We start from the raw sequence: 16798 nt of genomic DNA on the forward strand, positions 1-16798 counted from the left end.
CTGGAAAAGCAGGTTCTTGAAGACACCAGGAAAGGTGATATTTACAGTGGCCTGCAGAAAAAACTCACAGCTCAGGTGGGAGCAGCTCCGTGACTGAGCCGCAGGAGGAGAATGCTCACAGCTACAGATTTTACCCAAACATTAAAAACCAGGTGTCGGTTGTCTCTGCACTTCCTCGACGTCGTTCTGTCGACATGTTGTGTTTTCAGAGCGCTTCCCATTAATGCTGTTGTGCTGGAATTGGTTCAGAACTGAGCGCTCAGGAGATTTCTGCATTGTTGTGACCGAGTCTAAGCAGAGAATCTCCCGCTGCGTTGTTCATGCGGAGGAAGGCCGGACCCGATTGCGCGGCCGTCCTCCGGGGGCCAATGTCCGAGAGCAGCTCCAGGGGGCGGTAATGCAAAATGACTGAAAGAATAATTTACACCTGCTTCTAGACAAAAAGCTGTTGATGCTACAGAACTGATAATATTACTGTTCAGTTTAATCATTCATTTTAGTGTCAAACTATTTTACAAAACAATTTAAATATCCATGAATTTAAATAAAAGGAGCAGGAAGAGGAAACGTCTTGAATAAACAAATAAATAACACTTTATTATTTTCTTTGTTTTCGCAAACCACAAATCAATTATTCATTAATCAATAGATCGCGTTAGTAACGATTTAACATTGAGTGACGATTCACAAATCTAATGAAAGTAGATTTACTGTTACTGAACTTCTTCCCTTAAACCCTAAAAAGCTCCATAAGCCCCCATTCATTTTTGGACCGCCTCACTAGCGCCCCCCTACACAGAGAGTGGAACTCCTCCCGATGTTAGAAATTCCCTACTATAATTTTTCTGCCTTGATTTTTCTGTTGACAGGTCCGTTCTCATGCTCGACATTTTGACACGTCACGGCAGGAAAAGCACCGGAGTAAATCGTAAAATTAGTGACAGCTGAATTACATTTAGCCGCCTCAGTTTCGAGGGTCCCGGCGTCGCACGTGTGCACGTCGCTGTCACACTGTCATGGCGTATCGGGGGAACTTAAATAGAACAGAACCATTGTTCCTGTTATTAGTAACCTGTGCTTTTCCTGCTATGACAAGTCAAAATGTCTGCGGTGAAAAAAAAAAAAGACTTATTACATTTCAGAACAGGCCGTTTTCTTTGTTTGTCAGTTTCTCCATGGCGACCGGCGCTGATGAAATACTGAGCTGCTGTTACGAGGAAACTGATTTAGCAACAAATACAGACTCAAAAGATTTAATGGAATTGCTGATGAGGTTCTGTGGAAACAAATATAATGCGATGAAGAATAATATCCTCATTTTTAATAAAGAAGCTTAAATTTGTCATTTATTTTGATTAATATATCAACATCCAGGTGTGAGACGTAAAAAAGAAGATGCAACAGAGGAAAAACTCAATTAGAGCCTCAATTATTAATTGATTTTTTGATTAGTTGCTTGAAAGTAAAATGCTTTTATAATCATTAACGTGTTCGACATTTTTTAAGAAATAAAAAGCCAACAAACATTCACTGGTTCTGTCAGTAAACTGAAAAAGCACTTTGAAGACGTCTGAAGAAACTGAGGTGAGGATGTTCTGACGCCGAACAATTAATTGATCAATGGAAGAAAAAAAATCTGATTAATCAATGAAAACAATCTAAAGCTACAGGTTTTCTAAAAGATTTATTTGCTGGAGTTTCAGATTAACAGCACGTGGAAAGATTTCAGCTCCAGTTAAATCTCCAGGTCAATGTCACATTCACATAAATAACTTTTACATAATTAACAAAAGCACGTTTACATTTAAAAACATCACTAAAAACTAATAACCACTGCTTCCTGAGCTGGTTTTACTCTAATTTGAATCACTACAAGCATCAATTTGCAAACGCAGATAAATGGAAGTTTATCTTTTGAGCAGGACACGCTGCATCTTCCTGGTGAATATGACCTCTGCTGCATGATTTAATTACTGCACGATGATATGTGACTGTTGAAGGAAAACACTTAAGAGGCAGAGACGGAGCGGCGCACAAACAAGAAGGCTTTATGGTTAATAAAGTGTTTTGATCATGGTATATGGGAGTAGGGGGGGGGGGGGGGGGGGGGTGGGGTTGGGGGGGGAGAACAGCTGCAGATGAAACAACTGGAACACATGGTGGAAGCCAGAAGCTCCGCACACCTGTTCCCTTCCTGCTGAACAGCCTCGCAGTGGAGCGTCTCCGGAGCAGGAAACAACTTCCACCTCACACGTTTCTCCGATTCCAGCGGCACGAGGACGGAGAACAGACATTTGTCCCTTTTAGGGCCAATAGCGATGGTGATAAATGAAAGCAGGACTCTTTCTCTGTGCTGCTGGAGGATCTTAATGCCTTTTTCCCCTGGTCTGTGTGGAGGGGAGCACTCCGCAGGGAGGGCGGGGAGGATAAGTAACTATAGGAGGTGGTAATGGTGTTGGTATCGGCTGGTGTTGTTTGCCCTCGCCGTATTGAAGCGATGGTCCCTGAGGAGCCCGGCGCAGGGAGCTGGGTTTGTCAACCTTGTCTGAGGGACTTAATATGAAAACAACACTAATGAGAACCATTTCCATTGCTCTGTTTATTTTCAGAGATGCATTGAGCGGGGCGTACGCACGGCTCAGTGATCGCACGTTGCATTGCATTCATTATGGGGCCCTGGATGGGCTACTGATACATTACACACAAACACACTTATAATTGCATTTTTTCTTCATTGTTCAGTGCTACTTTTAATGCTGCGCCGGAGCAAAACAGGCTCCATCGGACCAAACACATTGATAAGGTTACGCATCCGACTGCCATTTTTCTTCTTTTAAAAAAAAAAAAAAAAAAAAATTCTGACTAAAAGCTAAAAAATTACACTTAATAATAAGGATTCCTCGACAGGCGCACAAACACTATGTATCCATACCCACAATGCACTGGGGATTCTACGGCATATGAAGAGATACTCCTCTTCATCAATAAATGACAAGCTTCAGTGGACAAGTATCATTTCCTCAAGCAAAATGAATCCTCCCATGTCCATCTATTCACTCACAGACATGCCATTTTGAAAATCCCTCTAAAGTGACATTACTCCAGAGATTGAAACCACTATTTCATTGAGCAGAAAATTGCTATTGAATTTGGAGCTGAATAATTGGAAGCCATGTTCCAAATGCAACCCAGTGAAAAGGCAGAGTTATGTTTTACTGTCACATTCAAACCAATGACATTCTGAAGCTGAGCGGCACAAATGGTATGGGTATTGTTGGATGGGACATTGCTCTCCTTTGTATATGAGCCATATCAAGCACGGGCTGGGGAGGCAATTTGGAAAGGATGCAATTCACTTTGATTTGATAGAAGGCCATGAATGGAATAAAAAAAAAAAATATATATCAGCATTTTGAAGAAAAGATAGAAGCATTCAGCTGTTACGTTTGTTGTATCTGTCAGACGGTGGGACTGTGCGTCGGTTTCAGGAAATATTGGCCGTGTTGGAATTAGAAACGAGGATGAATTCAACTCCCCTTTGCGCAATTTTACAGAAAAGCGAGGAGAACTTTTCTCTCTGCAATCTGCAAGTGAAACAATTATGAATATTTATTACCGTGCACATAAACTGGGATGTTTACATGCATCCACATCGAAAGCATGGACCCTGCATTTCCACAGGCCTCTTTAAAAAAAAAATGCAACCGCAGCCATTCAAGAGAAGAATAACAGCTGCTCTTTATCGGTTGCTGGATTTCTTGTGTTGAGGTTGGTGGCGCTGCACCCCCCCCCTGCCCCTCCCTTCATCCAGTGATCGTTTTGTGAACCCGTTAGCCTGTCATTGGTTTAGAGACTCCAAATGACCCTGTGTTTCTGCAGAAGACTCATTCATCCCCTCCCTCTCCCTCCCCAGGCCACTGGCAATACTGATGACCACCAGAAAGACACACACACACACACACACACACATGCACCTCTTGCAGACACACATTAGCACATGCACGCACACACACACACACACGCTGATGGCTGGTGTGGTTTGCTGGTGTAATGTGCTTTGTTGTGTGGAGGTATCAATCAGAGGGGAGCAGATTATTAGAGTGTCTGAAAGAGATCAAACAATGTTGCCGTCTGCACCCACACATGGCTGATTTACAGGCAGGCTGATAAAGTACTGCAGCTCTCTGTCAGGGGCTACATGACGGCTCGCCGCGCTCTTAGGATAAATTATTACAGAGGCCCGCGGTAATGTCTCTCCACCTAGCAACCAGCCGCCCCAGCCGCTGCCAGGGGAGCCCTGCCTCGTCTGCCATAATGGCACTGTGTCCAGGGTCAGCAGTTACTGTATCGTAGCAGGGTGGGAGGGATGTACACACACACACACGCACACACACACGGTTGGATGCATGCTCGTGCACGCTCGCACACCGTTTCTCGTTTGTCTCCACACCTGCCATCGGAAGCAATGCCAAAAGACACTCGGGGATGGCTGCAGGAGGACGGAGTGGACACAGGGGAGGCGCTGATGTCTCGCTACAATTTTGCAGTAGAGCAACATTTTGAAAAACCGCCGCCGCCGCCGCCGCCACAAACAAGACGGTGCCGCCATTATCAGAAAATAAAGCTTGGCACAAACATTACAGTTTGTATCACTAACTCCGGTCGCAGTTGTGCAATTGGCCGAGAGGCGATTTCGCAGACGTGTTATTTCATACTGAGGCGTCTCTGACTGTCTCCGTCCTCATGCAGGCCGGCACAGAAACAATGGCTTCCTGACGGCCGACACCCTCAGAGGGACATTTTTATATCGCTGATGGTTTTTTTTTTTTTGTTGGTTTTTTTCTTCAAAAGACAAAACACAGCTTCTATACTTGATCCACTTTCCAAAACAAGACGGCGCATTTGAAGCTGCGCTCTCGCGGCCGGCGACAAAGATAGATTTATAGATAGATAGGCGGGAATCAAAATGAATAAGTCACCACACGGAAAATGGATTTCACTTACAGATGACACATGACTATTTTATATCCTGCGGAGTTCCAGGCCTTTTATTTACTCAAGATGGCATTTTTTCCCTCTGCACACGGAGCAAGGTCAGAGACAAGAGGAATTCTCCACTGAAATTTTCAGGGAAGACGCGGGGCTGCGAAGAGCGGCTGGAAAAACCTATACTGAGATGCTAAAAGATAGATGCTGTCGATTGAGCGTAATGAATATTTTACAGAGACTTTCTCCATTAGAGCTTTTCAACACTATCTTTCTTTGCAAATAAAAAAAAAAGAAAGAAAGAAAGAGTGAATATAAGAAGTAAAAAAACAAACAACAGCTCGCAAGTCGTCTGCCATTTTAGCAGTGACTGGCGATCACCTCCTCCCCGCCCCCTCTCCTGTGTTATCTCGCTCAAAGCAGTGCCATCCCTCCATTGTAATAACGCCGCTTCCCAGCAGCCCTTGGAATGACCTTTCTTTAATTAACTGCATCTTGATGAGCAGATCTACATAGAATGTGAAGGTTAATTAATGAAGTATCACTGCTTGGTCTTAAAACCATCACCTAGCGAATGACAGCCAGCCCACCACTCTCAATTTTACCCCCCGATCTCATTAGCAATGGCAGACCAACGGACAGCTCGGCTCTGGCCAGTGCATCTCAAGTAAATTGTATCAAAGACAGCGCCTTTGATTTCCTTCATATGGCCACGTTAGACCATATTCTGACTCCACACTTTGAATAATATATGAGAAACGCTCACAAACACACACACACGCACACACACATTCTTGCATCACATAATGTGTTCGTGTTTTTCTCTGAGGTATGAATCTAGTCAGCAAGCCCATAAATAATTCAAATGAAGGTAAAATAATATTTCAATTAAGATCCATGTAATCTGTTCCTGCAAACAAATACATGACGGATGGTGATGGATAATTCTTGTATTATTGCACAGTTTCATCTTGATAAGCTTTCGGTTTCCGCGTGATTTCATTTCAGGGCACATTTCAGCGTTCCTTATCGCTGCGATTCGGAAAGAGGATCCACATTAGCGAATGTTGCCCAACTACTGAAAGTGTCTTCGCGTGGCAGTCGGAGTAAAAGACGAGGAACCGCGAGGATCCGGATGTCTTCGGTTACATCGCATTTCCCAAAACTGGCTCCGCTCACGCAGCTTTTTCGTCTATCTTCAATCTATCAGACGGGAGGATACGGTGAGCTGTCACCTCCGCATGCACAGCACTTAGAGCACAAACACTCGGTGGACACGCGACACCATCCGTCACCATGGATGCTGGTTTTTGTTGCTGCAGACTGCAAGGTTTCCCTCGTGGGTATCACAGGCCAGGCGAGACACCTGGGCTCATTCACCCCCCTCCCCCCACCTCGTCTGGATGCAGGGAAACTAAATCCAAAGTGTCCGAGATGACGACCCTGGTCTGGGTTTTCTCTGGCTCTTCTCATGTTGAGTGAAACGGGGGATGATTTTAGATTTCATAAAGGTTTTTGCAGCCAACTGGACATTGTGGGGTTCTGTGGTTATCCACAGGGTCAAGTACCGAAATCCATTGCCGTTCTTAAAAATATGAATCCGTCCACGGCACCAGAACCAATTCAAAAGCATCATTTGAGCACTAGTATCAGATTAAAACCCGAAGATCACCTACAGCTGTAGAATCTACAGATGTGCATGTGAATCTCCTTCCTGCATCACGTTGTCTCAGCACCTCTGAGACACGTCAGAAACATCAAGGCCTCGGGAAGCGGCAACACAACAACAACATCAAACCGGAAGACAACAGACTTTGACGAGCACGTGTCTCTCCAATAATCTGCGGAGTGAAGAATAAAAAACACGACGACAGGTAAACCCAGGCCGTCCGGACACGACCTCGGTTTGTATCAGTTAGCGCTGCAAAGTTATTGATTCCCACCGTTTACCACAGAAACCTTCGGGACGCAGACACAACCTCGGATGTAGATGCTGACAAAGCTGATTTAATGTCAAGTGAAGGAAGAGTGAACCATCCCCCCCCCCCCCCCCCTCCGCTATCTGTGGATCTATAGAATAATCACTTTTATTTACACATCTGGAGTGACAGCGACTCTTAAGCCTCGTTTATGGATCAACTCCTAAAAAAAAAAAAACGATGCAGTGAATCCCATTTTGTTTCTCATAAATTGTTGAGCTTTTGCCAGAGTAAACTTGGTCCCTAATTGGTGTAGTTTTTTGCTACCAGTGATACAGTGTCACGCCTTCACTTGATGACTGTCAGGTAAACTTTCCGTATAGAAGTGTTCCCCCGTTGAAGTGTCTGTCTGATTTCCCTTTCAGCCCCTGGAATGACACCCCACTAAGAGCCGGCACGATGCGCCTCCCGCACACAACGCTGTCACCAAAGACGACTTGGGAGAAGCGAGTGTTTTGAGAGTTTGAAACAAAATAGCTGGTGCAGCATTTCCCCTTTTCCGTCTGAAATCCTTGACACCAGAGGATTTACAGTGAAGTGAAGTGAGGTGGGTGCTGCATGGAACGAGCTGTGGGGGCTGAGTTAGCTGAGGGTGGGTTGTGGAAGGGGGTGGGGGGGGGTGGGGGGGGGGGTCCACGCTACGCCCGTGCTGACAGGGATCCTCCCTGTAGCGCGTGCTTTTTTTTCCATTAGTTCCTTACTCACTCTCTTGCCCTCCAGACCCGCAGAGTGAGGAAGATTTAAGTGGCCAGTCAAGTGAAATCCCCAAGGTTTGGCAGGTGTGAGGTCTGGCTTCATTATCTACAGACACCTCTGTCCAATTATGAGCCTTGCTCCCCCTGTGACGATGATGATGATGCTGTGTGTGTGTGTGTGTCTGTGTGTGTGTGTGTCTGTAGGTGTGTGTGTGTGTGTCGGTCATGAATAAACCAGCCTCGTTGTTATCTGTCTAACGATCAAGATTCCCCTCTCCATCATGACATCATTGACAACTTAACAGAAAAAAAAATGCACAACACAGTCACACCTTTACACACACACACACACACACAGACACACACAGACACACACACATGCACGCAAAGACCTTTTGTTTAGATTTAGCTCTGTACATCTGTCTACACCAAAAATACTCAGTGGCCTCGTTTCCCTGCTCCGTTCTACCAGGGAGTGAAAACACGGTGAAGGTGAGTTCCCGGTCGACGATCATTAGGATTTACTAATGAGAAAAATAAAATCATAAAATAAATTACCCACAACCACCCTGTGATCAAAAGTCTCGCTGCTTTTTGATGCATCTCCGCTGCTTCTCCATTTTGCTGACCCACTGGTTCCAAAATGTCAGCTCCAACAAACTGGAGCACTGCCTGGTAAGCGGCTTTAAACAGGCACGGGGTCGCTTGCTCTGCCCGTAGCCCGATTTTGGACACCCCCTGCTGACACTACAGCGAAGTGCAGGGCAACCGCGGTGCGTTCGTGCCAGAGCAAGACCCCACAGAAGAAAAGACAGGAAGCTCATCTTACAAAACTACCATCAGAAAAAACTTCACCATTAATATGTAGAATCTGACACGAGAAGAAAACTGTATAAATTCTGTCTTTATTTACATCCCAGCATGTTTCCCGGGGTTGAATACTCTCCTCCGAAGGCCCTGCTATTGTCCGTGAAGCCACATGTAGCCTCTGGTCTCTGGTTAGCCTGCACTCGTCTGCAGCCCTATCATCTGCATCAGTTGGCAGATACAAAGAGCGTGGCTCTGATTTGCGTGTGAGCATGTGCACCTTTTATGTGTAGCGCGGCTGCACTTGCTTGCACGTGCACGTCTCTGCGTTTTGCGTGCGCGCGCTGGTGCACGCCGTCTTTCTCTGTGATGAAGTGGGAGCGGCGGAGGCATCTGATGGTTCCCAGACTTTGGCTCCGTTTTATCTGATGCTGCGATGGCAGCTGTTGACCAAAGGAATTCATACATGTGTGTATAATTTGTCTTATGGCTCAAAACAAACACGGGACCCGGGACATCTTTTACTCATTCACTTCGACGTGACACAAACAGAAGGTCACTACGTGTGTTTGGTTTCCGAGTTGCTTGATTATAAATTTCAGGGCTGCCTATAAATACAATGGACCACAAATCCAAGCACGTTGGCCGGTACTTTCTCGGAGCTGAATATATACAACGAGCTGCAAAGATACAAATGTGGGGCTGAAGCATGTTGCTCCGTGGCTTTGAACTCACCATTTTATTTGCTTCCTCTTAATGATAATAATCTTGGGCCTGGCAGCGGCTGAACGAGTCTCCCCTGAATCACAAAGAGGAAAAAAAAAAATGACATGAATTAATAATGAGAAAAATTACTCAAACTCTGCACACCACGACCTGCCGCAGCACGGTGAGCGGCGGGCCCTAAGGTGACAAAGATGGATAAATATTTTACGTCTAAATATGATTTTTTGGGGGGGGGGGGTTCTGAGGCTGCTGTCTGAGAATCCTGCAGCACTTGGACGAAGCGTTGCAGACTTTGGGGTGTCTCTGCGTCTCTGCGTCTGGACAGAGGCAAAACTCCAGGATCAGGTTTGTGTGCTGAGCTTGTGTGAGGCCTGTGTCTCGCCAGTGAGGAGAGTCAGCGGCGTTCTTTGGGTGCCCTCAGGTGGAAGCCTGGTATAATTGCTGTTGACAACCTACAAGTCATTGTGCAATTAAAGCATCTGCCGCTCCTGTGTGGCAGCGGGCCGTGATGCCTTGTGACAGCTCGTAGCCATTAAGCAACTGTAAGCAGCTGGCGTGCCTCGGTGGGGGAAAATAATGTGACAGAGGCACTCCCCCCTATTGTTGCCCTTGTCTCATTGGGGAAAAGAGGGACATTACATCACTCACTGAATACTGGGGCGTCTCCATGAATGGGGAGGGGACACATCTACAAATGAGGCCGAGCACAGCTGGATGTTGGAAGAATACTTTGGTTCTGAACACTGAGATCGAGGTTATTGGTTTAAAGGGATGAGGGGAAGAGGAGAGTACCAGAAGAGACTGGTGTTATTGTGACTAAGTTCTTTAACGGTCAGTTGATTGATCGGTCGAAATTAATTGGCAACACTTCTGATAATCAATGAATCATTCAGGTTTCTAAATGTGAGGGTTTATTGCTTTCTATGGTTTTGTAATTAATTATATTTGAACTGTTGAAAGTGAATACATGTGGGCGATACTGTATTTTGGAGATTAAATGATTTATTGATTGGTTGAGACAGAAATCAGTCGAGATCATCGATGACGAAGTGACCAACCGGCTCGATCAGGATCTCCTGAGCTGTGAAAAGTGAAATAAAAATAAATGTACAATTCTTTTGATTGTAAGAAAAGAAGTGTAGATCAAAGTGGCGAGCACAAACTGGTCTGTCCTCTGAGGGGACGACATAAGTCTTTCTTTAATTACCACATATCCGAGTCATTTGTGAGTCTCATGCAAATGTGGTCTTTTGATGTACGTTTAGCTGCGGCCGAGTTCGCGGGGGATTTGTGTGCATGGGATTTGCGTGCTCTTCGGTCAGATCTAATTATTTATTTAAACATCCTTGTTTCTTTCAAATTTTCAAAAATACGGGCCGAGAAATCTGTGCGTTCTTTTTGATTCACTGTGACGTTTAAACAGTTAAAAGTGGAGAACTTTGTGAATCCGTGTGGAGGATTCGGGAAAAATTAAAAAATCTGATCTGAATTATCGATTAATCAGATTCATGTAGTCAAGTTGTGAATATATTCTCGTTTTTTTTTTTACTTCTCTGGGGCCTTTTCAAATATGAGCACTGACCTCAAGGGAACGGAAGCTTTGTCTTAATGATGCAAAACTTAATTTCTGAGGTAAGATGTGAATTGTTATTAGGTCACGTTTTGGTTCAGCTCTCCACAGTGAATGAAAGTCAATACAAAGTCTTTGTAAGGATAGCTGCACAAATCTGTGTGTGTGTGTGTGTGTGTGTGTGTCAGTACATGTGGTCCAGGTATCACTCACATTATGAGGACAAAACGCAAGTCTGCATAATGTAATAATTAAGGTGAAGACATTTTTAAGGTCACGATTACGTATTGTAAATAAATGCAAGTCAATGTCGTGTGTGAGTGTGTGTGAGTGTGTGTGTGTGTGTGTGTGTGTGTGTGTGTGTGTGTGTGCGTGCCTCATGTCTGACTCTGAAGGATTTGCTGCTTCAGCAGGGAAGGAATCAGTCCTGTTGCCTTTGCCATGCAGGAAAGTCAGCGTAAGGAAATTCCTGAGCTTCACAGTGGCAATCAGGCAGTTAAGGAGCTGCCAGAGAAAATGGAGCTGCACGTCAGTCACTTTCATGGCTTATTCACACCAGCACAACTGCTCCGGCATAAAGAGAGAGGCCTCCTCACTCACTCACCCCAACAAGCCGGTAAATTGTCCTTAGCTTCACAGCTGCTGGAGTGTGTGTGTGTGTGTGTGTGTGTGTGTGTGTGTGTGTGTTTGAGTGTGTTACAACAGAAAGCTCACCTCCATTTGAAGTATCACAGCAGGTGTTGTGGTTTTAATCTGAAATGTGCAAACGCTGCTGCAGCTTCTTCCATCAAAGAGTCGGGAACAAACATTTTGTGTTAGTGGGTCAGTCTGTACCATCTCCAGACCACCAGGGGGCAGCAGGGCTGTTATCAGACCTGTTTTAAAGGAGTCTCTGTACACCTAAATTTATCTTTCTGAAAGAAATGTGATAATTTACTAGTTGAAGTTTTCTCTGTTGTTTTTAATTTGTTTAATTAATTAAATACTTTTTTTTAAAAACTGCTCAATACAATTCTTCTGAGTGTCAATGCTGCGTTCAAGAGCTTGTAAATCCCATAAATATATAGAAAAACACGTTTTTCTCACTGTAAGAATTCCTCCTGTTTATACAGTTCATTAAGTCCTTGTTCTGTACATAACATATTCTTATTTTAACAGACTTATAATTGATGTTTTTTATTATTTGACTCTCAGAATATACAGTAAAATATTTTATGATATAAACTTTCAGAACAACTTTTTTTGTACCCGGAGGGCAAATACAATTATTATTATTATTATTTTATACAAAATAAAATTGAATAGAAATGAAAACTTAAAAAAGAATTAAATAAAAGTAAATAAAAAGAATCCCAAAACAGGAGGGACTTGTTTGTTATGTTCAGCTTTGGACTCAATTATTATTTTAATATAACAAGCAGATCTGTTTTATTTGACTTTGAACATAAACAACTGACAAAATATGAACCAAATAAAACAAAAACAAACATTTATTTTTACGAAGTTATGTTTTTTAATTTCAATTTTTCCCACTGCCTTTAAAAGCAACGCGTGACGTCACCGGGACGACAGAAACGCATGCCTGTCCCGCTGCCGTAAACCTCCGGAGGGGTGTCGCAAAGCCGCTCCGTGTTGTCAGAGGAGTAAACAGTTGTTTACTTCCGCGCAGGATCGAACGTGAAGAACCGCGCGGATCCGCGTCACGTCACCTTCCGAGCCCGTCGCCTCCGGAGGATCCGGGAGATGAGCTGATGTGGAGGCGAGCTGGGAAGATGTCCGCGTACAACACGGGAGGTAACAAAAAAAAAAAAGAAAACAACCTCACGACCGTGTGTTTGCTGTGTTGTTGCCAGGTGTGTGAATCAAGGTGAAACCACGTGTGTGTTGTTGTTGTTGTTGTGGTGGTGCAGATGCAGCGGGACACTCCGTGGTGGTGGAGCTGAGTCCTGACATCCACATCTGCGGCTTCTGCAAACAACAGTACAACAACGTCGACGTGTTTCTGGCCCACAAGCAAAATGGATGTTCGCTCCCCTCCCCCGACCCGTCAGCCTCCACTGCGGCGTCCGCTCTCTCAGGTCAGACTCTGGAGGAGTCAGCGATGTGCACGCACCAGGTTATAGACTGCGCCCGGAGCTCAGGTTCACATCACTCTACTGTGCAGCTGCTCAATGTGCAAATCAACTAAATACTCGATATGTAATCATAAAACATCATCTTTACATCATAAACACTGCAATATATAATATATATTATAAACAGACTGCATACAATCATGTGCATCCCTTACACTATATAATCATGTGCATCTCTTTCACTATATAATCATGTGCATCCTTTACACTATATAATCATGTGCATCTCTTACACTATATAATCATGTGCATCTCTTTCACTATATAATCATGTGCATCTCTTACACTATATAAACATGTGCATCTCTTTCACTATATAATCATGTGCATCTCTTACACTATACAATCATGTGTGAGCTGTTAAACTGTATATAATCATGTGCGTTTCCTTACACTATACAATCATGTGTAATCCATCATAATGTTTATATTTTAACATTGTATATATCCTGTTTAAATTGTTTACTTTACTTTTCACTGATTGCATTTCGGTAGCGTGTTTGCTCATTATTAATTCCTCTCTGCCATTTTGTCGTCCCGCTCAGATCCCAGTGCTGAGTTTGTTTTCGAGGAAACTTACCAGACGTGTGTGATGAGAGGCGTCAAAAAGATCCTGACCAAAGCTCAGAAAACACCTTCCAGAAAATTAAAACCCACCCTGACTTCAAAGAGACACAGCTGCTGTTTCTCAGGTCGGTTCCCCTCCTCGTTTACGACTCTGACACATTCCTGCCCCTCAGCTGCCGAGCAGAGGGAACTGTACTTCCTGCCAGTCCACGTTAAATTAACTTTTCCACGAGTGCACAGGCTCCAAACGCACCTTGTAAAAAGCTCAATTTCGCTCAATCCACAGGTTGCACTTTTAAAACGCAGTATGGCCAAAAAGACATGGAGCGGCATCTCAAGACCCACACTGGTACGTCACCACCCTGCACATTGATGCTCCTCTGCATTCAGGTTGACATGTGATGCTCCGTTGCTGGAGTTAGATACTGACACTAGTTGTTCTTACCCTCCAGGGGAGAAGCCGTTTGAATGTGAGCTGTGCCACAAGCGCTTCAGCCGGCGGGACAAGCTCAACATGCACAGCCGCTTGCACACGGGCGAGAAGCCGCACAAGTGCAAACACTGTCCCTACGCGGCGGCCGACAGCAGCAGCCTGAAGAAGCACCTGCGCATCCACTACGACGAGCGGCCGTTCAAATGCCAGATTTGTCCGTATGCCAGCCGCAACTCCAGTCAGCTCACCGTGCACCTCCGCTCACACACCGGTAGGCAGTTGCAAATCCTGAACCCTCTGCAGCAGGTGTTTGACCACTGAAAAACATGTGTCATTAGGGGGCTAAGTTGTTTTTATTGCCGTTATTCTTTCTTCTTATTCTTCTGTCCTAATTTCCAGCCACTTCCCAGACACCAAAAAATCACAATTAATAAAGGTGGAGCTATAACAATTAATGTTTGTTCAATACACCAATCCGTTTAGATTTTACAAGAGGTAAGAATGTGTGAGGAACCCGTGTCTCCCTGACGGTGCAGTCACCTGCTCTGGGGCTACAAAGCATGTGCCATCTTAATGCTCACGAGCTGCTTGGACTAAGATCGCTGAGCCATGTTTTTACACTATATTTTGTTTTTATTTTTGAAAGGGGACGCACCATTCCAGTGCCAACAGTGTGACGCCAAGTTCAAAATCAACTCAGACCTAAAGAGACACGTCCGGATTCACTCTGGTGAAAAACCCTACAAGTGTGAGTTCTGTGATTACCGCTGCGCCATGAAAGGTAACCTCAAATCTCACATTCAGATCAAACATGGCACCGAGAACTCCTTCCGCTGCGAGCACTGCGATTTCAAGTGCGCCAACAAGACCGCTCTGCGACAGCACACGCAAGAACACCAACCCCTTCAACCCATGCAGTGTGCCAAGTGCACTTACTCCTGCTCCAGCAAGGGGGCGCTCAAAGTCCACGAGAGGATCCACTCAGAGGAGCGACCCTTCAGATGTGACTTCTGCAACTTTGCCTCCAAGCAGCGCAGCAACCTTGTCATTCACAAAAAGAAGTTCCACTCAGATAAGCCTGAGAAAGGCTGCGGCGGGAAAGGCGGCAGGGGAGCAGGGAAAAGTGGAGGAGGTGAGTCTCCAAAGCCCGTCAGCTCCCGGTACCGAGCCAAACTGGACGCAGCCCGGGCCTTCAGCTGCGACTCATGCCATGCTTCCTTCGTCAGGGAGGATTCCCTGCGGAGCCACAAAAAGCAACACAGAGACACTCAGAACGTGTTGCAGCTCCAGCTCTCCGCCCCGGTCGACACAGTCAGCCTGGTTCCCGTTACGTCACAGAGTACCACCCAGCTGGAAGTCCCCATTCCGTCTGACTCGATGGCTCCTTACGGCAATGCACAGCTCAAAATCATCGTATCTCACCCACTGGGTCAACAGAACCCCTTGATCCCAGCAGGTGTGGACAGACTGAGTAAGACCAACATGGTCCTGCTGAGCCCAGAAAACCAGGACATGGTGGTGAACTCCATGATCCAGCAGGTTAACTTACTGGCGCCTATGCAACCGCTGGGGTCGTCTCAGACTGCAGAATCTTCCCTTGAACCTCAAACGGTTCTGCTGACGCAGCTCGGCACCGGACACGCCGACAACCCGCTCCACCAGGCTCTGCTGCAGACGGCCATGAGCGCTCAGGACTCCAGCAGCGGCACCAGCACGCAGACTTTCATCACCACCTGCTCTGAACTGGACGGCCTCAACGCCTTGATCCAGGAGGGCGGCACGGAGGTAACGGTGGTGACAGAGGGCAAAGCCGCCACCACGGTGACCACGACAATATCAGGGGAAACGTCTAACCCAGGGATGACAGTTAAGGTTGAGGAGAACGCCTTACCCCCTGAGGAAGGTGCGTTACTGGTGCCAAATATCGGCCTGAGCGGACAGAATGTGGTCATCCATGGCGTCCCGCTGATTGTGTCCACTCAGCCAGAGCAGAGCACGATAGAGCAGCTTTCTCCTCACACACTCTACACAGACTCACACTCACTGGAGGGAATCCCACACTGAGCAGAACCGGGTTTTTCTTAAAATGAAAAGATTGTAACGGCATCATAAGCTATTTCTTTGCCAGTAAGAACTCTTTATTCTGAAAGATACGTTTGTGCAGGCCATCGACAAATAACAGTATTTACTTTCTAGCATTGAATTTAATTATCAACCACTGAAATTTAACAACATCGTTAACTTTATAATTGCTCTAGTTTCCACATCCTAGAATAATGAATTGTTGTCGTAGCACATTAGATCGCTTCAGACTATTTTAAACACTGAAAAGCTTTTGAATATGAGAGTTAATCATTCACATCTGTCGTTTCATACACTCTATTTTCAATTATACAACGTGCAGGCATCGCTGCTAAACTAACGAGAAAATATAAAGTGTAAGAGAATAAAAGTCTGAAAATAATGCTCACAGCTTGAATTTGAATTTGCTTGTGTTGTGGTTTGTCTTCCTCCCATTTGTCCATTAGGTGGCAGCAGAGTGATAAGAGTAAAATGGGTTATTTACTCAAACTGTGGATTGTTGCAGTCTTCTGCAAATGCTGAATTCATGTAGTTATTTTTGTCGTCATTTTTGTAAATAATCATTTTCTGCTCCTCATTCTGAATCAACGCGGTCGTCAATTGTACATCAGCGTCTTATTTTCTTAAAAGCCAAGTTGCTCTCCCGATAGATTTTTCAATAAAGTGCCCGTCTTGCTCGCGCTGTCCATTATTCTGGTTATTTCTACACTCAGACCTCAGCACTTAGTATTTGCAGAGAGTGAAGGCTGGACCTGAATGAGAGTCTCCTGTGAACAGTTGACCATTGATTGGTCTCTGTCGGTCCTCTGCACTAATGG

General features: G+C 45.1%; 2 protein-coding genes across 6 annotated transcripts in view; one reads left to right on the forward strand and one right to left on the reverse strand.

Moving 5' to 3' along the window:
• The window catches only part of LOC109640484 (teashirt homolog 2), a 98041-nt gene extending 86420 nt beyond the window's left edge, over positions 1-11621 (reverse strand). Inside the window, exons 1-3 of one of the 2 annotated variants that reach the window (XR_002203507.2) lie at positions 11478-11621; positions 9203-9266; positions 1666-2553 (exon numbers count right to left, since the gene is read on the reverse strand). The gene's annotated coding sequence lies outside the window, so the exon portion shown is untranslated. Of the gene's footprint in view, positions 1-1665; positions 2554-9202; positions 9267-11477 lie in introns of those variants that run through there. The other variant, XM_069526676.1, reaches the window with a different exon arrangement.
• On the forward strand, positions 11190-16362 carry zfp64 (zinc finger protein 64 homolog (mouse)). 4 transcript variants are annotated; one of them, XM_020104511.2, is made up of 7 exons: positions 11190-11379; positions 12309-12557; positions 12674-12904; positions 13444-13590; positions 13752-13814; positions 13918-14169; positions 14545-16362. In XM_020104511.2, the coding sequence occupies exons 1-7, from the start codon at positions 11205-11207 to the stop codon at positions 15960-15962; spliced, it is 2535 nt and encodes an 844-aa protein (XP_019960070.2). In that variant the 5' UTR covers positions 11190-11204; the 3' UTR covers positions 15963-16362. The 4 variants fall into 4 exon arrangements, with proteins under 4 accessions (XP_019960070.2, XP_019960072.2, XP_069382778.1 ...); XM_020104513.2 differs by having other exon boundaries at positions 12674-12841; XM_069526677.1 differs by having other exon boundaries at positions 12309-12556; positions 12670-12904.
• The last annotated feature ends 436 nt before the right edge of the window (positions 16363-16798 follow it).

Source organism: Paralichthys olivaceus, chromosome 6 (genome assembly GCF_024713975.1).
Source record: "Paralichthys olivaceus isolate ysfri-2021 chromosome 6, ASM2471397v2, whole genome shotgun sequence".
Classification (NCBI taxonomy): Eukaryota; Metazoa; Chordata; class Actinopteri; order Pleuronectiformes; family Paralichthyidae; genus Paralichthys; species Paralichthys olivaceus.

Bases quoted from the DNA above. Each gene is read 5' to 3' on its own strand.
- zfp64 (XM_069526677.1), top strand. From the start codon at position 11,205: ATGCAGGAAAGTCAGCGTAAGGAAATTCCTGAGCTTCACAGTGGCAAT. The intron at 12,557-12,669 runs GGTAACAAAAAA...TGTTGTGGTGGT, and splicing joins TGTCCGCGTACAACACGGGA to GCAGATGCAGCGGGACACTC. The intron at 13,815-13,917 runs GTACGTCACCAC...CTTACCCTCCAG, and splicing joins GCATCTCAAGACCCACACTG to GGGAGAAGCCGTTTGAATGT.